The sequence below is a fragment of the Marmota monax genome, unplaced genomic scaffold (assembly GCF_021218885.2).
Source record: "Marmota monax isolate L192 unplaced genomic scaffold, Marmota_monax_Labrador192_F-V1.1 WCK01_AAM20220418_F8-fsc00087, whole genome shotgun sequence".
Lineage (NCBI taxonomy): Eukaryota > Metazoa > Chordata > Mammalia > Rodentia > Sciuridae > Marmota > Marmota monax.
Window position 1 is genome coordinate 2172014 of NW_026693476.1, and position 27895 is coordinate 2199908.

General features: G+C 33.5%; 1 protein-coding gene across 1 annotated transcript in view; it reads right to left on the bottom strand.

Annotated features, from left to right (window-relative positions):
* Positions 1–27895, bottom strand: part of Man1a2 (mannosidase alpha class 1A member 2) — a 150930-nt gene that overhangs the window by 40534 nt on the left and 82501 nt on the right. Inside the window, exons 8-9 of the mRNA XM_046458186.2 lie at positions 26433–26526; positions 349–464 (exon numbers count right to left, since the gene is read on the bottom strand). Coding sequence (XP_046314142.1) covers positions 349–464; positions 26433–26526 — 210 coding nt within the window. The remainder of the gene's footprint in view (positions 1–348; positions 465–26432; positions 26527–27895) is intronic.

Below are 27895 nucleotides of genomic sequence, written 5' to 3' on the forward strand. Positions count from 1 at the left end.
CCTGCCCCCCAAGAAGAAATGTTTATGGAAATAAATGTGAAGTCATAAGTTTTTCCAGTCTTATAGACGTTAACTAAACTAAAATAAATTCTCCTAAAGTATCTATACTAACCTTCAATTTCTCTAAAATGTTACAGATAAAAGAACACTTGGTATAAGGATTTGCTATTAAAACACTAAAAAGCTCTATAGTAAATGCACATAATAAAATGTTTACATATTCATTTCCTGAATGCATAACAAAATGGTTATTCCTGAAAGCATATAATAAAATATTATTTTTTGAGTCACTATCAAATAATTGTACATTCAATATGTTAAGCAGGAAAATATTCTGAAAATAATCACCTCAATAGCATCATCATACATCTTCCTTGCTTCATGATCTGTTTTATCTGACATCAACCAAGCTTTCAGTAAGTATTCATAGAAACTGTCGCCCAGACCACCAACTGATGTATGATCTGTAAAAAAAAAAAAAAAAAAAAAAAAAAAACAGAAAGAAAGAAAAGAGAAGGATACAGATGAAGTAAAGAGAAAAACGGAAGGCAAAGTACTATTTTTCAATCATAATGACTGTTTTACAGATCAATTTAAACATTATATTTCCAACAAACTTCAAATTTTGTCCAGTAAGAATATAGCATAAGGGGCTGGGATTGTGGCTTAGCGGTAGAGCGCTGGTCTAGAACATGTGAGGCCCTCGGTTCGATCCTGAACACCACATATAATAAATAAATAAAATAAAGGTATTGTGCCCAACTACTTAAAAAAAAAGAATATAGCATAATAACTCCTCTCTATACATGTATCCAGGTTTCTAGAAAATCATTTCCTCTGGATCTGATATTTTACATATTTAGGAGCCTTTGTCTTAAATTACTTTTATACCTTGTCATACATCCAAACTTTCACATAAATTCAAATAATTACCTTATGCATATTAATAGCTTTAAATATAAAGCTACATTAAATATGAGAGATATACTTAAATTTGATGTTAACCCAAAAGAGGTCACTCTTTAATATTTTTTTATATGATGATTAATGGTGACTCCTGGGCCAGACAGTAAATTAAAATATGTCAATTTTTTAAAAACTCAAAAGTTCCTTTATAATACAACTCTGCAAAATTAGCTGTGAAATTGCCATCCTTAATTACTGTCTATACAACTATTTATATATATATATATATATATATATATATATATATATATATATATGTTTATCCTAGGTATAATTCTTATTTTATGGCCATCTATTCTTTTAATCCTATCTCATTTAGTACAATAGTTCCTGAGGCAACCACACTCTTTCATCCCTGACTTTCACCAAACTCTGTCCTACATTCTTAAACTTTGTCTCAAAACTCAACACCCTCCTTGCATTTTCATGCAAGAAAAATATCACATTTTTTATAACCCTTCAATTTGCTCATATTCACTTGTTTTTTTAAATTATAAGTAAAGGATAGACCATTTAGTGGTTTATGAGAAAAAATGACTCCCATTTGGGGAAAAATGTATGTTAATATGTATCTTTGTCTTACAAATTAAATTTGTGGTTAATTAATAATTTCAGAGTAAAACTACAAGTGAACCAGGTGAAAATATAAGAACACATCTGGTCTTCCTAAGTAAATGATTTAAGCAAATTCAAAATGAGAAAGCCCATAAAGGACAAGCTTATATCTTCATATGATACAAGCAAAATACAAGTAAGTCCACAAGATTAAAGAATTAAATGGAAGAAAATATTTGCAATGTATGTAACAGGAAAAAGGTGATTCCCCTAAACAAAGACCTCTGACAAAAAATGAGGCAAACTGAAACAGGATACACACAATAAACAAAAAATAATCCATACAAGAAATCACATACCCTATACTCCCAGCAACTCAGGAAGCTGAGGGAGGGAGATCACCTCAGAGACCAGTCTCAGAAATTTAGCAAAACTCTGTCTCAAAAAAAAAAAAAAATAAATAAATAAAATAAATAAATAAATAAAAAAGGACAAGGGATGTAGATCAGTGGTAAAGTATACTGGGCTCAATTCCCAGTACCAAAAAAGAACGGGGGGCGGAGGGAAAGAATTAAAAAAAAAAAAAAAAAAAAAATTTATAAAAATGAGATTCCACTGTTGTCAGAACCACAAACATTTTCAAAGATTAATAAAACTCAATGTTGATAAGAACTATGGTTCACAGCTGTTGGGACTGAAGGGCAATTTTGTGGTAGCTATCAAAATGTAACCCAGAGGGTTGGGATTGTAGCTCAGTAGCAGAGCTCTTGCCTAGCACATGAGGCAGTGGGTTCGATCCTCAGCACCAAATAAAAATAAATAAATAAAATGTAATCTAGAAATTCTAGTTCTGGAATTATCCTTTAACAATATTCACAGAAAAATATAAATACAGATGTGAAAAATAAAACAGCTGATCACAGAATTACTTCCATTAGTTAAAAACTAAACCTAAAGTTGCTAAATAAATTGCAATATGAACATACTATAGAGACCTATACAATCATTAAAAAGAATCAGGCTCATCTGTATTCTAACTCTGTATGATATCCATATGCTATTGAGTGGTGGGGAGGGAGCAGAATAATACAGTTTGACAACACTAAATATTTGATTTATATGCTTAAAGAATGTTAGCATAGATATAGAAAGGATCTGAAAAAACAGCTATAAAAATAATTATTTTTAAAGAAGGAATCCTTAAATTTTAACTTTATATACTTAATTATATTAACTGAATACATGTAACTATATATAACTAAAAACCATATCTTGTAGAAAATAATAAATGGGTAAATTACCTTCAGCAATACATCTGCTAATAACCCAGTAATTCACATATACCTTAAAAAGCTTGCAGCTCAAATGCTTCTTATTTTTTTTGTGAAATCTTAAGTGTACATGCTAATGAATTTTTATATGTTTACACCAGTAAAACCACTACCAAGTAAAAACATATAGAAAATTTCCAGTTTCCTCCTTCACATGGCCTTCAGTCAATGACTCAATCCCAAAAGATAGTCATTTTTCTGATCTCTAGCACCACAGATTTGTTTTATAAGGTTCTGATCTTCATATAAAGTGGTTGTTTACTTTTCACTAAGATTTGTTAACTTAATGCTGTTCTACTTTGTTTTTACCTAAGGTAGGCTTCTGAGTCTCTAATTCAAAGTGATTTGGTATATTGGAAGACACCTGGAGAAGACAGGGCTACAATGTGATCCCTTTCTTTAAATCTTGTACCATATCAGAAATCAACAACTAAATTTCTAATAGCTTTAAATACCCAACACATTTACAGTTAATAATTTTATAATTATGGCCATATATGATAATGGGTTTACAGGTTAAGTTATATTTAAGATACTAAATTCTAAGATACAAAACATTTTATAATAATAAAAATCATAAAAGTTAACACAAACTGGGAAGCAGTGAAACCTTAAAAAGGTAGGGCCTGGGGAGGTGTTAAGTCAATGGTTGGCATAATCTTGAAGGGCACTGTGGGACCCTGATCTCTTCCCTCTTTTTTTGCTCACATGAAGTAAACATGTGCTCTCACCACGATGTTCTGGGCCACACTGGCCCAAAGCAATGAGTCCAATGAGTCATGAACTAAGATCTACAAAACTGATACAAAATAAACCTTTCCTCTTTATAAGCTAATTCTCTTAGGTATTTTATTATAGTAACAGAAAGCTGAGGGTCCTAAGAGAAAAAATAAATCTTTAAAGCAAAACCAGTAAAATTACATTAAAAAATTGACAAATAATATTTTAATATACCTATTTTTAACTGAAAAATCAATCAGAAAAAAGTAGAAAACAAGTCTGAAAAGTCTTATTTAACAGGCTAAGAAGTCTGAATTGCCTTAAAGACAAGTAGATTCTCTGCTAAACCATAACCTACTTGTGTCTTCATATACCCCACAGCACCTAGGTCAAACTGTCAGGTTTCTAACACAGGTTCTACCAGATAGAATGCGGGCAAGACAAGAAATCAAGAAGAGAAAATTTTAATACTAAACTCAGTTCTGTATCTATGGAGTCTAGGGTACCTGTAATATACTCAGGCACAAATATTCTGTACAACATGTGGCGATACAAGTTTAAAGCCCAAAGAAGAGCAATAATGAAATACTGGATTAAACCGGGGCCGGGGGTGGGGGGGTCCTATAAAAGGCCAGCTAACATATAGCCTCTGTTGCATATTCCTGTTTTGTGTTGTTGTTGTTGCTGATCATGATGTGTGCTGATGATATGTGCTTAAATAATCCTTTAAAAATGTAAAATACAAAACAGGTCACAGGCCTGCCTCAGTTTGCTCAATTTGGATCTCATCAATATTATAGGACATAGTTCATAATAGAAGAAGAAAGTGATAAGGCTTGAGAAGCAAAATGGAAAGGGTAAGAAGTAGGTATTCCTAGGAATATAAATATTTAAAAAGCTGCATGAAGAAGAATATGAAATAAATTCCCAGTCCTTGAAAGTGAACTGGACTTGTGATATGGTTTGGATCTGGAATGTCCCTCAATAGCTCATGTGTTGAAGTCATGGTCTCCAATGCAGCAAGGTTCAGATATAGAGATTTTAAGCAATGATTGGACCATGAGGGCTCTGACCTAGGTGTATGGACTACTGGGAGGTAGGACCTAGTTAGAGGAAGTAGGACACTGTGGGCATTCCCTGGAAGAGTTATCTTTTCCCCAAACCTCTTCTTTTTCTGCTTCTGTCTCACACTACGCTTCCTAACTGTCATAAGCAAAGAAGCTTTCCTCCACCATGCACTTCCACGAGGATGTTCTGCCTCACTATAGACCCAGAAAAATGGAGTCAGCCAACCACGGACTGAGACCACTGAAACCTTAACCAAAATAAATCTTTCTTCTGTTAAGTTTTGTTATTGTCAATTATTTGGTCACAGCAATAAAAGAAGATTAACAAACAACCTGTATCTTGCTTTGTTTAAATGAATGTAGTAAAATCTAACAGTGTGCCAGTTTCCAGCTTAACCCTCAAGAAGCCTTGCATGTTCCAACTTCTTTTTGGGGATTCTGCTACTGCTAAGTAAAGAAGTAAGCTGTGACACATTCTCATAGATGATGAAGATCACATGAAGCACAGCTGAGTCTTCCCAAATGGGGCCATGCTAGTTTGTGTTGTGTAGCAATAGCTAACTAATATACTGTCTTTTTTTGACTAGTTTACAGGACAGTCAACAGAACACAGAAGAAATTACTTTTAAAGGGGTTGTGGGAAGCAGAACCCAAAAGGCAATAATTCATTGAGAAGTGAACAGAAATAGGAAAAAAACATGAACTATATCAATAAATATTAAACTAATACTGCAAAAGACTTTATCACAAGAAGAGATGTAGAACATTCATCAGAAGTGGGCAATAGCATCTAAAAAGACAGCAAGTGAGAAAAGAATCATAAAATTTAATATGTAGCATAATTAAATAAGAACACCAAAAAAGATGATATCCAGAACATAGTTCAAAGGACAAACACTAGTCCGTACATTGGATGCTGCATTCTCTGAGATCAGAAAAAACAGAGGTGAAACAAAGTAAATAAATTAATTTATAAAGAGATTTCCTGAGTTAGATTCATTTCCTTTCTTCCCTTTCCTCTTCTTTCTCTACATCCTCCTTTTATCTTTCTCTTTATTTTGGGGGGTGCTGGAGATTCAACTCACAGCCTTAAGCATGTTAGGTAAGCTGTGTACCATGAAGCTATATCCCCAGCCTCATCTTTCACTTTAAGAAGCAAGGTCATCTCAGTGGGAGTGAGAGAAAGAGGTATGAAGATGAACAACAAAAAAACTACCAGAAAAGTTGTTCTCAGAACCTAAAGGAGAAAACAATCACCTAGTAGAAAAGAATGAGATATTCAAGACGCAGTAGCAAACAGAATCTCTTTGAACCACAAGTTCATAATGAAATATCCAGCACCCAGGAAGATAAAATTTACAGTGTGTGACATCTACCAGAAAAAACAACCCACAGTAAGATTAAGATTTCAGTCAAAACTGATCCAGAACTGACACAGATGGTTCAATTATCAGAGAGGAACATTAAAACAGTTAAAACTACGTCACATGTGCTCAAAAAGTTAAGTAACAAGGAAGATACAAAAAAGATTCAAACTGAACTTCTAAAGATAAAAACTACAATGTCAGAGTTTTTTTTTAAAGCCTCAGCAATTCTTTTTTTTTTTTTTAATGTATTTGGTTGGATCTTTATTTTATTTGTTTGGGGTGCTGAGAGTCGAACCCAGTGCTTCACACATGCTAGGCAAGAGCTCTACCACTGAGCCACAACCCCAGCCCTGTCAAGAAGTTTTTTGTTTGTTTGTTTGTTTTTAATATACTGGCTGGTACTAAAGGTAGATTACACAATGCATTAGAAAAGATGAGTGAACTTGAAAGCTTGTGATAAAAACTATTAAAAAAACAAACAGAAAAAAAGTAGGGTTGGGTTTTAGGTCAGTGGTAGAGTGCTTGCTTATTATCTGCAAGGCCCTGGGTTCAATCCCTAATACCACAAAAAAAGTTAAAAAAGAGAGAAGGAATCAGTAAGCTATGCAGAATCTCTGAAGAAAAAATAAAATTTATTAGAAGAAATATTGGCCAAAGACTTTCCAAATTTGATGACAGTTATAAACTCACGTGAAAACGAAAACATAATATACTAAAATTTGTGGGATGCTACTAAAGTAGTACTTAGGGAGAAATTAATATATGAAACTATTAGATAAGAGAAAAGTTCTTATCAAGAACCTGAAGATTCACCAGGTGTAGCGACACATGCCTGTAAATCCCAGTGACTCAGGAGGCTGAGAGGAAGAGATACTAAGTTTGAGACCAGCCAAGGTAATCTAGCAAGGCCCTAATTTAGCAAGATCTCTTAATGAGACCCTGTCTCCAAATAAAAAAATAATAAATAAATAAAATGGCTGGGAAGGATTTAGCTTTAACCTGAAAAAACTAAAAAAGGAAGAGCAAATTAAGTCCAAAGCAACATAAAAAGAAAGCAAATAATAAAGGTTAGGGCAAAAATCAAAGAAAAATTCTGTAGATACTAATAAAGAAATAAATTATAAACAACTTCATATCAATAAATTAGGAAAATTGGACAAAATGGAAAAATTCTATGAAAGACAGAAATTACCAAAACTCACTCAAGAAAGAGATAAACTGAACAATACTTTCTCTGCCAAAGAAGTTAAAAACTCTCCCAAAAGAGAACTCCAGGTCACACGGTTATACTGGTAAATTATACTAAACACTAAAGAAGAAACAGTATTGGTTCTGCACAAACTCTCACCAAAAATCTGAGGGTGAAAGCATGCTTCACAACTAATTCTATGATGTCATTATAATGACCTTATCAAAATAAGGCAAATACAAAAAAAAAAAAAAATTCTACAGCATAATATCTCTCATTTAACAAAATCAAATCCCACAAAATATTAAAAAGATAACATAATTAGTTAAGTGTGCTTTATACTAGGAATGCAATACAGATTAAATATTCAAAATTAATTAATTCACTGTAATATCTGTTACAGTTTGGATATCAGGCATCCAAAGTTCCTCTGTTAATGTAGGAATATTCAAGAGTGAAATTGTTACAGGGGTCTTTTTTACGAAACAGAAGTCCACGTTACGTTTTGAATGTAAATCTTGATACTCGACCACTGGCAGCTTATTTTAAAATTGACTTTTATTTTTTTCCTTTCCCCTTTCCCTCTTTCTGTCCCTAACTGCAAGGAAAACAAGATTAACATTCTTCATGTCTTAAATCTAAGTTATCTGTCCTTCTATTTACTGCCTACCTGAACAACAACAACAAAAAATTCTGGACCTGCCAATGGGGAAACAGCTTTTCTTAAGGATAAATTTGAACATTGATTATTTCTACTGATAATATCTGGAAAACAGCCCTGATATACCCCCCTTAAAAACCCTCTGTTCCCTCTAGTAACTTAACTGGCAGTCTGTGATGTGAATCTGTTGCCTTTCTCTTCTGCTAGCAAAGCAATACAACTTTTCCTCTTCCTCGACGTCTTGGTCCTGTATTGGATTAGCATCAGGGACAAGGACCCCACTTTAAGTATCAAAATGATTAGACATGAGACCTATAGCCTAATCAGTCCATTCTAATTTGAATGTACTAACTGGGTGGTAACTGTAGGCAGGAGGGGCATGGTTGGAGGAAGTCTCACTGGGGGCATGCTCAGGAAGGGCTCATCTTTCCTGTGGTCCCTTCCCCTATCTCTCAACATCCTTGTCACCATGAGCCAAGTAGCTTTCCTCTGCCCTTTGGTCATGATGCTCCAGAGGGATGGAACCAGCTGACTGTGGACTGAACTTCTGAAACCATGAGTCCAAAATAAACTTTTCCTCCTCCAAGTTGCTCTTGTGAGGTATTTTGGTTACAGTGATGAAAAGCTGACCAACACAAAAATTGACATCAAGAAGTGAGGTCACTGCTATGACTAATCTGACCATATGGTATAGAAGCCCTTGGAACTGGTTTGTGGGAAGAGTTTGGAAAAGCTTGGAGATGCAGGATAAAGAAGACTTAAAATGATGTAAGTGGAGCTTCACAGGTAATTCTGGTGGTGATTCAGAAAACCAGAATACTGATAGGAATGCAGGGCAGTAAAGACTGTGAGGTTTCAGTGGAGAACAAGGATGATCCTGGAAAGTGGATTAGAGGCCATTCATGCAATATTCTGGCAAAGAACTTAGTCTACATTTTGCCCATGTCCTTAGACTTTCTGTGAGGCCAAATTTAAAGGCAATGGGCTAATTAATTGATTTGGTGGTGGCTATTTTAAGGCAGCACAGCATTTAGGCAGTGACATGGATATTGTTATTGGCTTTCAGCCAAGTTTACTTTGAGAACTGGGGGTGGAAAACATGACAGATACATTTTAAAAACTTGCAGTTTGGCCTAAAAAGTGTGTAAAACTGAGGCCAAGGAAGGTATGATTGTTGAAATGATTATGGGCACTAAACAGGTGTTAAGTATTTTGCACAGAGACAATAGGAAAGATGCCTTGAGAGTGTCTCAGGAACTGGCAAGACCACACTCATTGCAGCCTCAAAGATATACCTGTAAAAAAAATTTTCTTCTTTTTTTTTTTTTGGTGCTGGGAATTGAACCTATCAGTGTTTAAGTACTGAGCCACAACCCCAGCCCCTTGTATTTACTTATTTATTTAGATAGAGTCTTGCCAAGTTGCTTAGGTTGGTGTTGAATTTTTAATCCTTCTGCCCTACCCTTCCAAGTTGCTGGGATAACAGGCATGTGCCACTATGCCCAGTGTAAAAATTCTTTGAGAAGAAACAGTGAAGGAACCCTGCTTGTACAGAGGGTCTAGCAAGTTGTTTTGTCATCCCAGCTGCATCTTCCACATGATGCTACTGAGTTGGGGTAGAAATGCTGGATGCTACATTAGTAGGGTTCATGGAGGCTTTCATCAATAAGGAAGGCCTGGGAGGCCAGGAAAAGTGTAGTAGGGTTGGAATCCCTGCAGGCCACCCTTGAGAGGACAATGTGTGAAGCTGTGAAGGTGAAGTCAAAGCTGGAATGGGGACCTCAGGAATTAAGAGATGATAGTAATATGGACTCTCTACTTAGGAAAGCTGCTGGCTGCAGAGAAAGTCAAGCTAACACTGCAACTGACAAGGCCAGAAGGGAGGGATGCCTAAGTTATTTTGGAGAAAACATCTTGCCACATTGTGTCTTTGATGCCAGAGGTGGAGCTATGAAAAATGTTTGCCACATTGGGTTTAGATTTTGCTTTGGTCTCATTTCTTCTTCCTATGTCTCATATACTACATATGTATAACCTGATTTTAATTTTTATAGGGGCTCACAGTCAAGAGTTTGCCTTGAGCTTCAGAGGAGACTTTGAACTTGGACTTTTGGGTAACACTGGAACACTTAAGACTATGAGAATTCTTGGATGCATTTTTTATTGTAAGATGAACGTGAGATTTTGGGGAACAGGAACAGAATATTATGGTTTGAGTATGATGACTCCCTCAAAAGCTCCTGTATTAACACAGGAATATTTGGAGGTAAAATGATTAGATTATAACAGTTGTCCATCTAGTTTAATGGACTGACTCGGTGTTAACAATAGGCAGATGCAGCATGGCTTGAGGAGGTACATCACTGGAGGTATGTAATCCATCACTGGAAGGATTCATCTTTCCTACAGCCCCTTCACCACTCTCTGTTTTCCAGCAGCCATGAAAAGAGCAATTTTCCTCTATTGCTGCCATTGTGCCATGTGTTCTGCCTCACCATGGGCCTAAAACTACAGAATCAGTTGACCAGGGACTAAACCTCTTAAACTGTGGGTCCACTTTTCTTCCTCTAATTTGATCTTGTCAGGTATTTTTGATCACAACAACATAAAGGTGACCAACACATTAACAAACAAAGAAAGAGACAGAAACAGCATGTAACAAAATTCGACAATCACGCCTGATCAAACAAACAGATACAGCCCACAGCTACCATCATACTTAATGATGAAAGACTGGATGCTTTCTTCCAAAGATCAGGAACAAGACAAGAATATTCACTTTCACCACTTTTCTTCAAAATTAGCATCCATATTGGAAACAAAGAAGTAAAACTGTCTTTATTTAGATATAACATGATCATGCGTGTAGAAAATTTAGTGGAATTTACAGTTACTATAATAAGTTCAGCAAGTTGCAGATAAAAGCTTATTATATTAAGATCAATTTATTTCTATAAATTAGCTACAAAATATTTAAATGTAAAATCACTTATAAGAGCATAAAATATAGCATATTTACAGAGAAATCTGACAAAACATATAAGACCTGTGCCTTCAAAGGTACAAAATATTTTTGAGGAATTATAAAGAAATACCAAATAAATGTAGAGATAGATATACTTTGCTTGTGGACTGGAAGAATTAGTAGTTATGAACATGTCAATTCTCCCCGAATTGACCTATCTATTCAATATAATCACACACACACACACACACACACACACACACCACACACACAAAAAAAAAAATTCCCAGAAGACTTCTACAGATTGGCAAGGTGAATCTGAAATTAATATGGAAGGGCTGGGAATGTGGCTCAGTGGTAGAGCACTTGCCTGACATGAGTAAAGCCCTGGGTCCAACCCCAAGTACTATAAATAATGATGATGATAAGAAAAATAAATAATAAAATAAAACAAACATGAAAATTCAAAGAGCCTAAGTAGCAAAAACAATTTTAAAAACAAGAAAATTAGAGGTTGGTTCACTACATCAACCACTGCATTATTTTAAGACTTTCAATAAAGCTATACTAATTAAACCACTATGGCACTGGCATAGTAAAACAAATCAACAGAATAGAATAGAACCCTAAAATATACCCATACCTATAATACAAGTGATTTTTAACAAAGGTACAAAGGTAATACAGTGAAGAAAAGAAAGGATATTCTAAAAATGGTATTGAAATAATCAGATATACATACACAAAAATAAACTTTGAGTCTTATACAAAAATCAACTCAAAACTTATCACAGGCCAAAACATAAAATCTATTATCTATAAACTTTTAGAAGAAATCTTATGAAGTTTACAAAGGGTTAGGCAAAGAATTCTTAGATATGACACCAAAAAACAAATTCATGAAAAATCAAATTGATAAAAATGGACTTCATAATTAGATTATTTTGCTCTTCAGTGCTTTCATTAGGAGAATGAAAAGACAAGTCGTAGGCCGGGAAAAAATATTTGCCAAGAATATATCTAAAAAAGGACCTGTATCTAAAATATGTACTAAAATCTGAGAACTCAGCAATTAAGAAAATAAACAATCCATTATTTTAATGGACAATGGGCAAGAGATTTGATTGAACAATTCACCAAAGAAGGTAAATAAATGAAAAGTTGTTTAATATTATTAGTCATTTTGGAAGTGCTAATTAAAACTAAAATGAGTTGCCACTACATACATAAATAACTAAAATTAAAAGACTGTTGGGAGTATGTAGAGGAACACTACTGAAGGAAATGCAAAATGACACACCCACTTTGAAAAATAATTTGGCAGTTCCTTAAAAAGTTAAACATATACATCAACTATACTCCTAGGTACTTACTCAGGGAAGTGAGAACCTGTGACATTTTGTACATAAATGATCACAGCAACTATGGTTGTAACAGACCAAAAGAGGTGGGGAGGGTGGGTAGGAAAGCAAACACAACTGTTGATCAACCAGTGTGCAGATAGATACAAATTGGTATTCCACACAAAAGAATTCTACTGAGAACCACTGATATACAACATGAATGAATCTCAAAATAATCATGCTGAATTACAGAAGCCACACAAAAAACAAATATAAAAAGCAGATGGATGGTTTCCTAGAGAGGGTGAAGAGGAGACTGATGAAGGGAACACAAAAGAATATGATAGGTACGTTCCTTATTTTGATTGTTGTGAGGTTCTCACAGGTATATACAGATTTCAAAATTTATCAAATAATACATTTTAATGTATACACTTTATTGTATGTCAACTGTACATTGATAAAAACAATTTTTAATATAATAAACAAAATTCAAAAAGTTTTTGGAGTTAACCCAAACCTATTAGTAACCCAATAAATTTAACTTATTTTAATTCAGTTTTTAAAAATATAAACTCCCAAACTTTTAAAAATGCATGTAAATGCTTTTTTACTAAACATATACTGAACTAAAATTGCCCCCTAAATTGAAAATAGTCAAAAGAGAGTTGAGGAGATATAAAAAGTTTATACAGAAGAAGGCAAACAAAGAACAGGAAAGTAAACTGATCAAAATAAAAGAATTGTCAACAGATACTAGTGATCCAACTGGAATAGAAGCTATACATTTATTGTAATTTTTAATTGACAATTTTAATTAATGATTATCAACCGCAATGCTCAGTTGACTGCACATGAATGGGAAAAAGTCGATGGCTGGGCTGATGCAAGTTTGGGAATTTGCTGAACAGAAGAAACAGAAGGATAAATGCACACAGTTTTTCTATGTAGTCTAGGCTGGTTAGGAAAGAAAACAACAGGTAATTCCTCTCATCCAAACATTTAAGACCTTTGCTCCATTTGTTCTTCTATTGTGTTCAACCAATAAAATACCAACTTTGTATCAAATGAGCTGTCAGTCTCCTCTAAGCCCAAAGTTCACCATCAACAAGAACCTCAACAGTGCCTATCACCTTTTCTATGATGTCTTAATTAGTGTTCCTTTTTCCCATTAACTAAAGCAAGTATTTGAAATCTCTTCTTCAAAGTCCCCTCTAATTCATACAGAAAATACAGACCACTTGGTGGGCGAAGGGGCAAAATCCTCATATCTTTTAATTTTCTATATCCCTACCTGTCAATTTATCTGTTTCCTTTGCTTGTTATAGAGGGAGAAATGTCTGTTTTACATGGTATATAATCCTGGCTCTGGACCCTATCTCCTACAGCTTCCCTCTCAGAGTCATCTCCTTCTTAGTTTATTTCTAATATTTATCATTCAATTGAACTGACCTCTTAGCATTTGAATGCTTATTGATAATTCCTAAAATAATTTAATAATCCTGTCTGGCTCTGTTATATTCTTTTAGTTTGACATCTACCAGGTGTTTAGTGAAAGGAAAGAGGAAAAAACTATAGATGATACCTAGATTTCTAACTAGAGCAAATGAGTGAACAAGTGGTGCTCTTCACTGAAACTGGGAATACTGGAGGGAGAAAATGGCTTGGAGTGGAAGGCATCTGAATTTGGGGCATGTTAAATGTGAAGTGCTAGTGGACATCTACATGGATATGACAAACAAGCAGTCAGATATGTGGTGATCCAGAGAAGAGCTAATTTGGGGGTATTCATTTGATGGCTATCAATATATAAAATGGAATGGAGCCAAGGGAGTTTACTAGGAGAACACACAGAGTGATCAATGGACATAAATAGTATTTTAGAAAATATGAAAAATTCAAGAATAAGTTGCGGGGGGAGCACAAGAGACACTGAGAATAGGTCAGCATACAAGCAAAAGGATGAGGAGAGAGTGGTGTTACAAAAGTCACGGGAGGTAGGACAGGGCGGTGAGTAAGAGCTTGAACTCTGCAGCCAGATTGCCTAAGTCTGAACCCTAGGGCTCTGCTGTTACTTGCTAGAAGTATAACTTTATACAAACTACTTTCTTTGTATTTCATTTTCCCCATATATATAAAGGGAATAAAAACTAGTACCTATCTCATAAGGCTATATATTAACTTGCAAATCCAACAAATCAGTAAGTGTAAAGCACTTAGAAATATGACATGTATATAAAAACATGATACAAAAGTTAGTAAGTAAGTAAAAGGTAACATTTTTACAAGATGAGGATATACAATCAATCAACAAATATATGAAAAAATGTTCATCATCTCTAGCAATTAGAGAAATGCAAATCAAAACTACTCTAAGATTTCATCTCCCTCCTGTCACTTATTGTTGAAGACAAACAACAATAAGTGTTGGCAAGGATGTGGAGAAAAAGGCACACTCATACATTGCTGGTGGGAGGGCAAACTGGTGCAGCCAATATGGAAAGCAGTATGGAGATTCCTTGGAAAACTTGAAATGGAACCATCATTTGATCCAGTTATTCCTTTCCTAGGTCTATACCCAATGGACTTAAAAAACAGCATACTTATAGGGACACAGCCACATCAATGTTTACAGCAGCACAATTCACAATAGCTAAACTGTGGAACCAACCTAGATGCCCTCCAACAGAGGAATGGATAAAAAAAATGTGGCATATATACACAATGGAATATTACTCAGCAATAAAAGAGAATAAAATCATGGCATTTGCAGGTAAATGGATGGAGTTGGAAAAGAGAATGCTAAGTGAAATTAGCCAATTCCAAAAAAAAAAGAAAAAGAAAAGAAAAGAAAAAAACAAATGCCGAATGTTTTCTCTAAGAAGTCTGATTCATAGTGGGGTAGGAATGGGGAGCATGGGAGAAACAGACAAACTCTAGATAGGATAGAGGGGTGGAAGGGGAAGAGAGGGAGCAGGGGGTTAATAACGATGGTGAAATGTGATGAACATCATTATCCAAAGTACATGTATGAAGACACACACACACAAAAGAAAGACTCTTTAAAAATCACTTCATAAAGAAATAATGAAGCTGTACAACAACATCAATAACAACAACAACAAAAGATGAGAAGATGAGAGAACCACCGTCATTTAAAAATCTACAGATGGATCAATATATTTATCAAGTACACTCAATGTGCTAGGCACTGTTCTAAGCACATGGGATATAGCGTTGAACAAAACTGAGAAAACTGTCTGCCTTTAAGTGTCTTGTATTTTGCTATGAGAGATGAAAAACAAGCAAGATAAATAAAGTAATGAGTAAAATAAATAGTGGTAGTAAAAAGTATGGAGAGATGCAAAACACATATCCTGCCCAAGTCCAGCACAGGTGGTAGAAATGGGGTTTCCCTTGGTGGAATGGGGTGGCTGAGAAATAAAAGCTAGGAAAAAATAGAAGGATGAAAAAATTATAGTACACAGAAAATAATTTCAAAAGCAGGGGCAGGATGGGCAAGTGCTCAGACAGAGCTACTATGAGATATCTTCCTAGCAGAAAGGAGATAAAGGTCATGTGTATCGGGCAATCTATTGCAGAGGGAGAGCCATGGATAGTTTGCAATGCCAAACCTAAATCTCCCAGCTACCATCGGAGAGAAGACCCTCATGTAAATCATGGATGGCTTCCTGCACACGTGGTTAGTAAGTATTACTGATACTAAGAAAAGCAAGCAATTATATAGTCATATGTAACAGATACTATTTTGAGGACTATATATATATATATTAAAATACCTAATCTTCACAGTAACTTCATGAAGTATGTTCTATTATTATCCCATTGTACAGATAAGGATACTCAGGTACCAAGTATAATCTGCAGGTCACAAAGCTAGAATGTAGCAGATACAGGATTCATACCCCAGATATTCTGACTTTCGATTCTGTGTTCTTGGAAGGGACATATAAAGTATATATTTGGATATTTGGGGATCATAGTACTATAGATTTTTTAGATAAAGTGACCAGGAAAAAATTAACTTGTTAATGAAAGTTTTAAGTAAAAAAAAAAATCTGAATAAAGAAAGCATGTGAATATCTCTAGGAAGATTATTCTAAGCAGAGGGAACAGAAGGTATAATAATAGCTGTGTGGGAAAAATGTGCCTGTGGACTCAAGGGCTGAGAGTAGGCCAAGGCAGTTGGAACAGAATAAATAAGGGAGAAGAGATATAAAAGCTAGATCAAAAAGGGTTCATAAGGCCTTTGATTTCTACTCCAAATAAGAGAGAAAGCCACTGGAGAATTATACAAAGTGGCACAATGTGACTTATATTGTTACAATTACTAGCTCCTGTTTTAAGAATAGACTGGGGGTGAGGGGAGTGGTTGGAAATAGGAAGACCAATTAGAATGCTGTTACAATAATCCAGGCAAGAGATGGTAACTGCCTCAGGATAGTGACAATTATATTCCAGGTATGTTACAAGGGCAAAAAGAATAGAATTTGCTGAGGAACTGGAGGTTGAGTATGACATAAAGGATGACACCAAGATACATGGCATAAGCAGGAATGGAGCTACCATTAACTGAAATGAGAAAGGCTGGAGGAATAACAAGTGATGAGGTGGAAAGAATTATAAAGAGCTCAGTTGTATTAAGTTTGAGATGTCTATAAGATTTTAAGTAAAGATGTCCAATAGATAATTGGGTATCTGAGTATAAAGAGCAAGGACAAGGTGGGGACAGGAGTTCTAAATTTGAGATCTATCATGTTGTGTAATAGACAGCATTTAAAATCATGATACTAGGGTGAAGACAGAGAAGCGGACTAAGCTTTAAAGCATTCCAAGACAGCAGGAGTAAAGAAAAACAAATGTTAAGAAAACTGAAGGTAGTTAAAAAAGACAAAAAAAAAAAAAAAAAGCAAAACAATATGTTATTGTAGAAACCAAAAGTACTTCAAGGAAACTGAAATTGAGATGCTGATGAATTCAGAAAGATAAGACCTAAGAATTGACCCCACTATATTCAGCAACATGGAGAATCCTCGTGACTATGACCAGAAGAGTTGTGGTAAAATTCTTAATCATTAGATGACAACACATTATATGTTTGTTTATTGTATGTTTCTTCTGTAGAACACAAGTTCTACAAAGGTATTAACCCATTAAGTCCCAAGTTTTCAATTCTGCAAACATAATATATACCCAAATATTATTCAATGTTATCATAAGTGGAATATTTGTTATTCTACTTAAGTTTTTATAGGTGTTCCACATCTGGAATGAAGGAAAAAACGGGTTAATTTAAGGTCATTGTCTATTTGTTCATATCTATACACCCAGTATCTACAACAGTAGTTGTTAATTGGTAGTTCAGTAAGAATTTGTGCAATTCATGAATGCAAAAATACTGTAAATGAGAGAAAACCTATCCTATAACTTTAGCACCAAAACAAAACTGATATTAATTTTTTAATGAATGCATTAGCCGGCTGCTATTATATCAAATATCTGAGACAATCAGCTTATAAAAAGAAAAGGCTTATTTTGGCTCACAATTTTGGAGATTTGAGTCCATTATTGTTCCATTGTCTTTGGACCTGTGACAAGGCAGCAATCACAGCAGGGAATGTGTAATGGAGCAAGATGCTTACCTCACGGTGGACAGAAAACAAAAGAAGGAAAGAAAGATCACAAGAAATCCAAGTTCCACAAGTTCCCTTTTGAGGGCACAGACTAATGATCTAAAACCTCCCACTGGACTGCTTCACAAAGACTTCTACTACCTTCCTACAGCATCAAGCTGAGAGCCAAGCCTTTAACACATAGCAAAAAAAAAAAAAAAAAAGCCAAGATATACACCTATCAGATAGTTTTCTGTTGGAGACTACTGAATTTGAAGACTTCATTTAAATTTTCTTTTTCTATTTTAATCAAATAGGTACAAATTTATTGATAAGAGAACATAAATAAGGAGGAAGGTATTATAAATAGAAAAAGTGACAACTAAAATGAGGAAAATAATATTTTGAAAATATAACTGCTAAGACTTAGTGAAGGATGAATGGTAAAAAGAAGAGGATAAAAAGCTAGGATGGTTACCATTCTCACATATAACTACCTTGGATCCACATGCTTATTATGATAACTTTCTAGTAGACCTTCTTGCTTTAAGGTCTTTTGTTTTAATTAATTTATAGACAGTTTTGTCAGAATAAAAGTAATTGTTTCCTCGTTGGAGTTTTCTTAAAACCTGATTGTTTCTTGTCAAGTTTCTGAAAATGAAACCTGATGGTATGTGCCTTAACTATTTAACCTTTAACAGAGTATATATTCTCTAAGAAGGAAGAACGGAAATTGGAAAAGTAACAGTAATGAATCATATTAAAATTAACCTTATTATTAAGTAGTAGAGAGAATATTACATTCTCTTGTAAAAAATAATCAATTACCTCCACTCAAAATAAAATATACAACAACCAAAAAAATATGTCAAGCAAGAATTCTGTCGATCTTGATTTAGAGACCATGTGAAATTACATTAACGTAAAAGAATGCTACTGAAGACCAAGAAGTCATTTCTCTTTCCTGTACAGTGTATTTCAACAAAGAAAATACTGATGATATTTATTCCTTGTAAACATTTGTATTGAAATAACTACCTTTATCATGGGAACACAGTATCTGTTTGATAAGAATAGATCATTATTTTACTGTAGTTTATACAATAGTGGGGAAAGTTTATATAAGTAAGGTATAGAGTAGGCCAGGCCCATTCCAATAATGTTAAAACAGTAGAAGAGGGCTGGGGATGTGGCTCAAGAGGTAGCGCGCTCGCCTGGCATGCGTGCGGCCCGGGTTCTATCCTCAGCACCACATACCAACAAAGATGTTGTGTCCACCGAAAACTAAAAAATAAATATTAAAATTTTTTTTCTCTCTCTCTCTAAAAAAAAAAAAAAAAGAAAGAAAAAACAGTAGAAGAACCCAATCACTCTGAAGGATTGCCTATACATAATCTAATCCTGTATTTACAATTTCTTATACCAACTCCTTAAATGATAGAAACTGCTTGATTAGAAGGCTACTAATTCAACACTAATTTTACCTCTAATACTTTCACTGAGGTATGCTTTTGTGGAATCCACATATTTTTATCATTTCACATATCCACTCTCTCTACATATTTAAACCAGGAAAGATCAAGAACAGAATCAACCAAATTCTTCCATAGTAAATTACTTCCCTATTTGTATCATTCTTATGTTATGTTCATAACATAATAACTTTTATTTAAAAAAATAGGGAATTGTTACTGAACAGTGCAAAAACTAAAAGATACAGTTTTATTTACTAAATTTACATTTAAATAAATGTGATAGAGACTGAATGAAGAAAAAATATTTAGATCAGGAAATAACAGTATAAAATGATAATTTGTAACTCAATGGTTAGGAAGGTATAAGAAGTATCAAGAGCTAATCTTTGTAGTCAGGAGGTGTCTCTTTAAAGGTATAAATAGAAGTAGAAAAACAGGCAAAACAGCCCTGACACAACATATTTATAAGTAAGAGTCATTAAGATTAATGGCGGGTGGTGGTGGTGGTGGGGCTTTCTTTCTTTCTTTTTTGTGTCTTGTTTCAGGCATCTATTCTTAGATACATTGTAGACCTAAGAAAGGATTAACGAATGAGTAGAAAAGAAAACAATATATGAAGAGAATTTTAAATAAAAATGAATAAAGGAGGAAAGGGCAGGGGAAAGTCAAGTGTTAGCATTATGGGTGGGGGAAAATGTTTTCTGTATCTCTTAATAATTGTTAGGGTTGACAGACTTAGTGGTAACTTACTTAGTTTACAAAACTTAGTCTCAGTCCCTCCTCCTTCCTGACAAGTTCACTCAAGTGCTTCTAGGAATTGGTCCAGGAGAAGATTGTATGTAGAAGTCTGAAAGCCAAGATAACTATAGAGTTTATCACCCAGCAGCCTGATGTTCTTATTTGAACCACTGAACCGTGACTACCTACATGTCAAGTCTGATTTCACTCCAAGGTCCTTTTGATTTTCACAAATTGATAATGTATTTTAAAGCACTCCTAAATATCAATAATTCACTTCTATTTCAGCATGTCATACAGTTAATGATGGAAAGATTCTAACAGAAGCTACTTTTTGAAATATTCATACAGGAAATTTTAGAATAAAAGCTAATATTAAAGCATTTTCAAGTATATTACCTTACAAATATGATCCGCATGAGCATCCTTCTAAAAACTTTCAGCCAAAAGAAGAAACAGAGGCATAGAGAAGTTCAATATTTTATCTAATTTAGTAATCAGGAAAGCCAGGATTAGTCTTCTAACTCCAAATAATATACCCATTCTTATTTTTCCACAATTTTAAACTTGGGAGCAAAAAACATTAGTGAATTATAACAACTAATTCTTTATATTTTCTTCACTTTAACCATCAACTGGCATAGGTTAAGCATTGTACTTAGGAAACTTGTGGGGGAAAAAAACCAAAGTAAAAAAGAAAAAGAACTTTGCCTTTAACTCTAGGTTCCTTACTATATTCTTTTATATCTGTTGCCAAGTACTTTTCCTGAAGGTAATTACTGGTAATTACTCTCTGTGATTGCTATGTGCATGTCAGACATTATCATTACTCTAATTATAATACAGTTAGCCAATGCTGAATTGTTAAATTTCAGTTCAATTAAATGTTTGTTTTGCAGTCTATTTATAGATATGACAGATGTATACTGCTCAAAGATAATAATGGAATTTGATATACTTTTCAGAAGCTGATATAAAATATACAAAAACATTAAAAAGGACAAATTGGACAATTTAGTAAGGACTGCAGCTGCTAAAGCAATATCAGGGCAGCTCCCTAGGATTTTAAAAACCTTTGCCAAAATAACCAATGAATAGCTCTTTCTATAACATTTTCAAAATTAATAACTGCTGAGAGTGAACACATCGAAAAGTAATTTGAATTTAGTTTGTAGGGAAAAATAAAGGAACATGAGTTATCTTTACTGATTGGAATTTTTATTGTAAATTATACATAAAAGTTGGAATTTTAACTATTTTTATGTGTATCTTTGAGTGGCATTAGTTACATTCATAGTGATGTATAACCATAACCACTACATATTTCCAAAACTTTTCTGTGACCAGAGAGAGGAACTCTGTAGTAGTAACTCTCCATTCCTCTCTCTCTCAAGCCTCTGCTAGGCTCTATGAATGTGACTACTCTAGATATGTGACAGTAGAATCGTACAATATTTGTCTTTTTATGGCTATTTTCAAGGTTTATTTATGTTGTGACATGATTCAGAGTTTCGTTCCTTTTAATAGTTAAGTAATATTCCACTATGTATATAATTTTTAATCCATTCACTATTGGATACCTGGGCTATGTATCAGTCCATTTTTCTGCTGCTGTAACAAAATACCTGAAGCTAGGTACTTATGAAGAAAAAAGGTTTATTTAGCTTACAGTTTTGGAGATTCAAGATCAACATGCCAACATTTTTTCTAGTGAGGGACTTCTGGCTATAACACAACATGGTAGAGAACAAGGATAACCAGCCATATGCAGAAAGGACCAAGCATGTGGAATAGCTTTGCTTTATAACAATCCACAAGAACTCACTCACTCCACAAGACCAATAAGAATCCCCTCTGAGGGCACAACCCTCCAATTACCTTGATCTAGCCCCTTACCTCATAAAGGTTCCAAAACCTCAACACAACCACTCAGTACCAAGTTTCTAGTACATAAACCTCTAGGGGGACAAACCACATTCAGACCATCACAAACTGTTTTCACCTCTTAGCTATTGTGAATAATATCGCTATGGATATTAGCTCAGAAGCATCTGTTTGAATCTTTGTTTTCAAATCACTTGAATATATATGTAGAAATTGAATTGCATTCACATGGTAATTCTATGTTTAACTTTTTGAGGAACTGCCAAATAGTTTTCACAAGTGGCTACAACACATCATTTTCCCACCAGCAACGACAAGGGTTCCAATTTTTCCACATCTTTCCCAGTACGTATATTCTCTTCTTTGGATTATAGCCATCTGGGTAGATGTAAAGTGGTACACTGTGGTTTTGATTTGCATTTTCCTAATAATTAATAATAATAACCATTTTTTCATGAACTTATTTTCCATTTGCATATGTACTTTGAAGAAATGACTTTCCAAGTTCTTTGTCTATTTTTCGATTGTATCATATTCCTGTTTAGTTGTAGGGCTTCTTTATATATTCATATATATATATATATTTATTTATTTTACATGTTCCCTCATCAAATACACAATTTTCAAATATTCTCATTCTGTGAGTGGTCTTTCACTCTCATGATTGTATCATTTGGTGCACAAAAGTTCTTAAATATAATAAAATCTAATTTATCTTTTTAAAAAACTATTGTTATCTGTTTGTCATAATAAAGAGTCCACTGATAAATCAAAAGAAATGAAGATTTGCCACTAAGAATTCTAAGAGATTTAAAGTTTGGGCTCTTAAATTTAGGGTTTTTAAAATCTATTTTGAGATAATTTTTGTAAATGGCATAAGGTAAGGGTTCAACTTCATTCTTTTTCATGTTTTGTCAACAATGTTGAAGGAAAAAAGTTATCTTTTCAATAATTGAGATGCTAATTTATACTATACTGTTGTTCATTTAAAGGCTAGCAATTCTCAAATTGTAATTTATTTTTTCCAGTATCTTAATATATTTTTTTTGTAAATAAAGGCATCCTGGTTTTTATTTTAAAATATTTTTAACCCTACTTCAAAAGTAATTAATGTTTACTATCAAATTTGGATAACTAGGAAAACAAAAAGGAGAAAATAAAAACAAACATTCAGAAGAAATAGAACATTCTACTTTCTATTATTAAAGTAATTCTTTTCTCTCTTTCTAAATGTCTTTCTAGATTTGTTATATTTATCCATGTCAAGTATACTACAAATTTTAATGGCTGTGTATATGGAGGAACCAAAATTTTTATTTAACCAAACATATTAAAGTCTCTAAATAAAATAAAAAATAGGGCTGGGGATGTGGTTCAGTGATTCAGTGCCCGAGTTCAATCCTGAATAACCGCCCCCCACCCCGCCAAAAAAAAGAAGGTTAAAAAAATACCACAATGTCCAATGGCAGTGCATTAGGCACAAAAAGCTATTTAAATTTAAATTAATTGAAAGTAAATACAATAAAAAATAAAGTTCCAAACAGTGCTCACAAGACAGCAAGTGCTTATAACCCTGTCTGGCTAGTGACTATTATATGGGTCAAAAGAAATATAGAACACTTTGCTCATCATAGAAAATTCTGTTGGACAAAAGTTGTTTTAAAATGTTTAAAATTGTCACTATTATAAATAACTCCTGAGTTAGTTAAAGTAAATAAACGTTAATGTATAGATGTTAAAGCTGCATTGATTTGCTTATGGGCATGGTGAAATAGAAGAGACAAAGATCTCTGGGGACCAGTCCAGAGATGCTACAAGTATTACAGGCTTTGTAAATACTAGTGTAGAAGCACTAGTCTGTACAGAAACAGATGTTGTCACATTACATTATTTCCAACTACTACTTATTTTTACTAACACTATTCTTGGGATTAAATATGAATATTTGTTTATTGTCCATTTGTGTTTGTTTTTAAGAATTAATTTTTCTTTGCTTATGATCCTCTAAAAGTTTTTAATAAAGAAAGGATATGAATACTTTGTTTTCCAAATATGTTTAAATATTTCTTTAGTTCATAACTTGCCTTTTATTTGTTATGAAATGTAGGTTAACATTTATATATTGTAAAATAGACACCTTTGTTTCTGCTTTAAGTGATATGCTTAGAAAGTTTTCCTGGTTATATGTTCAACCATTTTTTTGTTTGTTTGTTTCATTTTATACATTTAAATAGTTATGCTACATAGAATATATACTGGCATATGGTATAAGGCAGAAACTAGTCATATTTTTCCCCAATGTTAGAATATTTCCAATCTCAATACAATTCTAAGGGATAAAAACTTACAACAAAATCTACCAAGTAGATACCAAGTAGAGATCCAATCCAATCCAATCACTTTTATGTGGGAACACAAAAACTGCATTTTTTCTTTCATTTATTTATTATTTAATTATTTATTGCAGTACTGGGAATTGAATCCATTGAATCAATCAATCACCCAGTCCTTTTTATTTATTTATTTTTTATTTATTCTAATTTGTTATATATGACAGCAGAATGAGATTCAATTTATATTACACATATAGAGCATGAATTTTCACGTCTCTGGTTGTACACAAAATACAGTCACACCACTCGTGCCTTTGCTTTTTCGTCACTCCTTTTTATTTTTTATTTTGAGACCTGAAATTTGTGATTCTCCTTTCTTATCCTCCCAAACAGCTGGGATCACAGGTGTGTGCCACTTTTATATTTTAGAAAAAGACTGCACTCTTATATTTAGAAATGTGGCTTTTAAGATTTTGCTTTCTCAGATAATATAATTTCCATTCAGCCCAGGAATTAGACCTTATTTTCAAAATGAAAAGAAAAGTGAGCTATATGCAAAGAATTTTTGGATATAGAAAAAGTATGTAGAAGTACCAAAAACTTATAATTCCAGCAACTTAGGATATTGAAGCAGGAAGATCCCAAGTTTAATACCAGTCTCAGTAATCTAGGATCCTGTCTCAAAACAAAAAAATAAAAAGGGCTTGGGGTACAGGTCTATGGTAGAGTGCCCCACGTTCAATCCTCAGTTATAACAACAATAAAGAAGTAGTACCAAAAAAGTGAGATCTAGTCTCTGAAAGACCTATATGGACCAATCTGCCTGTCTTTCACAAAATTACAATAAACTCCTAAAAAGGAGCCTAAAAGACAATTCTGAGGCAAAAGTTTTCCCACTCTTTATACTCATATTGGCAAAGTTTTTCACTAGCAAATTTACGAGTGTTTCAATACATAAAATTTAATAATGATTGCTATGATTGTTATTTTTGACTCTTATTACTTCATTATGATTTTATTAGTCTCAAAAATAACTCAAATGTTTTATTAGGAGTGAAGTTGCAACTTCTATGGTTTTAGTTTTAAAATAGACTCTTTTTAAAGAGAACAACATTGGTAAATCCATAATTGTTAACATTCCTTAAGTTCCACAATTCCACATGAACATTCATTATTTATTATTTTTTAAAAATCAGTTCCTGCCCAGGGCCATGGTGCATGCCTGTAATCCCAGTGGCTCTGGAGGCTGAGGTAGGAGGATCACAAGTTCAAAGCCAGCTTCAGCAAAAGTGAGGCACTAAGCAACTCTGTGAGACCCTGTCTCTAAATAAAATACAAAATAGGATGTGGCTCAGTGATCGAGTGCCCCTGTGTTCAATCCCTGGTACCCCACCCTCCTTCCAAAAAAATTAGTTCTAATGTATGAAATATGATATGTGAAGAGCTTTATAATGTTTTGAACAACCAATAAAAAAAAAAATTAAAAAAAAAAATAAAAAAAAAAATAAAAAAAAAAAAAAGTTCCTTTAAAGAAATATTCTAAAGCTCTAATAATAAAAATCAGCACCACCCAAAACAAACATGAAACTGTCAGGCAGAGGAATCACTTCTATCACAGTTTCACATTAACAACTGGTATATTCCTCTACTGCAACATTTATCATTATCATATCATATTCCAACTACTTCTAAGTGTATTCTGCTAAGGCTGGGAGCTCCCTAAATTCATGTCAAGCCCAGTAATATTCTTTCCCCACCTTTAGTTACATCCAAAAACTTGGCACAGAGCTCAGTAAATTATGGATGTCATGATATCTTTTCCTTAAATTACACATTGTTTGTCCAAGAGAAACTGCCTCCTTTACTAGTATAACTTATTTGTGTTTCAAAATCCTTTCAAGCGGTGCTCAAAGATGTGCTAATAGTAAGTATGACCCTTCAAACTGCCACACAGTATTTTAGCAAAGTACTTAAAATACATGAATTAAAATATTTTTGTGGGACAGGTTATTAATGTTTGCATTTTACGAGAAGAAAACAAGCTTTGTGATTAGAAACTCATCAAAGTTAACAGCACTAATAGGTCACAGAGTTAGACATGAACTGAGGGTTCTAATTCTCACAGTGTACCTTTCACTACATCAAGCATGAGTTTTCAGACAATTAACCTCTTAACAAAATATCAGTTATACTAGAAATACTTACACTGACCCCAGCGCCCTGTTCTTGGGTTCAAATAATTTGGATAAAGGCCATTTGGACGATCCATTTGCTGAAGTAGTTTCCGAATATGCATGACCTAAGCAAAATAATTTAAAATTAAGAATGTAATGAACAAAAATAAAGGTCATCAAGGTTTGGTATTAGTCTAGTCTTTGTTTTCTTTCTTCCTTTTTCTTTTTTTTTTTCTGTCATTTAAGAACCTATAACCCACCCCCTGCTTTTTGTGTGTGTGATGGTCAGGAAAGCCTGCTATTTCTTAAATGACTCATTATTCTTACAAGATTGTTATTTTAAAAATCAAGGAATAATAAAAGCGATACAAAGAAAAGTAGCTCAGATAGAAATAATTTTTAAGTATATATTTACTTATATACATATATATACACATATATATACACACCCACACACACACACTGATGTATATATGTAAGTGGTATTGGAATATAACCCTGGGTCCCTTGTATGCTATGCAATTGCTCTACTGCTGAACTACACATTGTCAGCCCTGTGATACCATTTTAAATTTCTACATTCTACTATCCAGAAATAGACATCAGAAACATTGTTGATAAATATCATTCCAGACATATTTAATATGTACATATTTAACATGAGAACATTAATAATTTCATAGAAATGGAGGCAAAACATTAGAAAGTATTACATTAATTTGAATTTAATGAATTAAAAAAAAAACAATGAAGTAAAACCAAATGGTTTAACTTTAAATACTGGCCCCATAGTACATATCCCTAAATTCCTAAAATTCCAATTCCTAAGGGATCTCCAAGAGGTTAAGGGGGAAATTAAATCACAAAATATATTAAGAGGCTGGAGATTCTCCAGGGATTTATTTTTATTTATTTCTAGATTGGTTGGATTTTATAAGTGCTTTGGCTGGGGGAGTGTTTAAATAATACAGCAGTAAAGGTGCTTTATTTCTAGTATTCTTTATTTGAGAATATTATGTTTATATTTTATGGGTACCTGGCTGGTATTAATTATTTCTAACTGGTTGGGAAAACATTCTATTTTTCACAGGACCTTGTACATACTTGCTTTTTCTGGATTTGGGCATAATTCTAATCCTTTCTCTGCAAGGTCTTCCATCATTTCTTATTTGGCTGAATGTCATCATCAAATAGCTTTAGGAATAGGTTCAAAAACGCTGTCTATATTTCCTGTGTCCTTTCATATTTGAAAGCACCATTATGTATAATAATTTCAATCTGAATAATTCCATGAACCAGTTTTAGATAGTTCTGAAGGATATTATGTAACATGAGAAAACTAGCAACTTTTTGTTATCTGAAAATTATGTATAATATTGAATTATCTTAGCCTCTTTTCCCTATCATTTCCTTTCTTTTTAATTTCTATACATTAACTTTTCTCAATTTTGACTTCTTTTTTTTTCTTTGCTATATTTTGAACCCTGTCTTTCT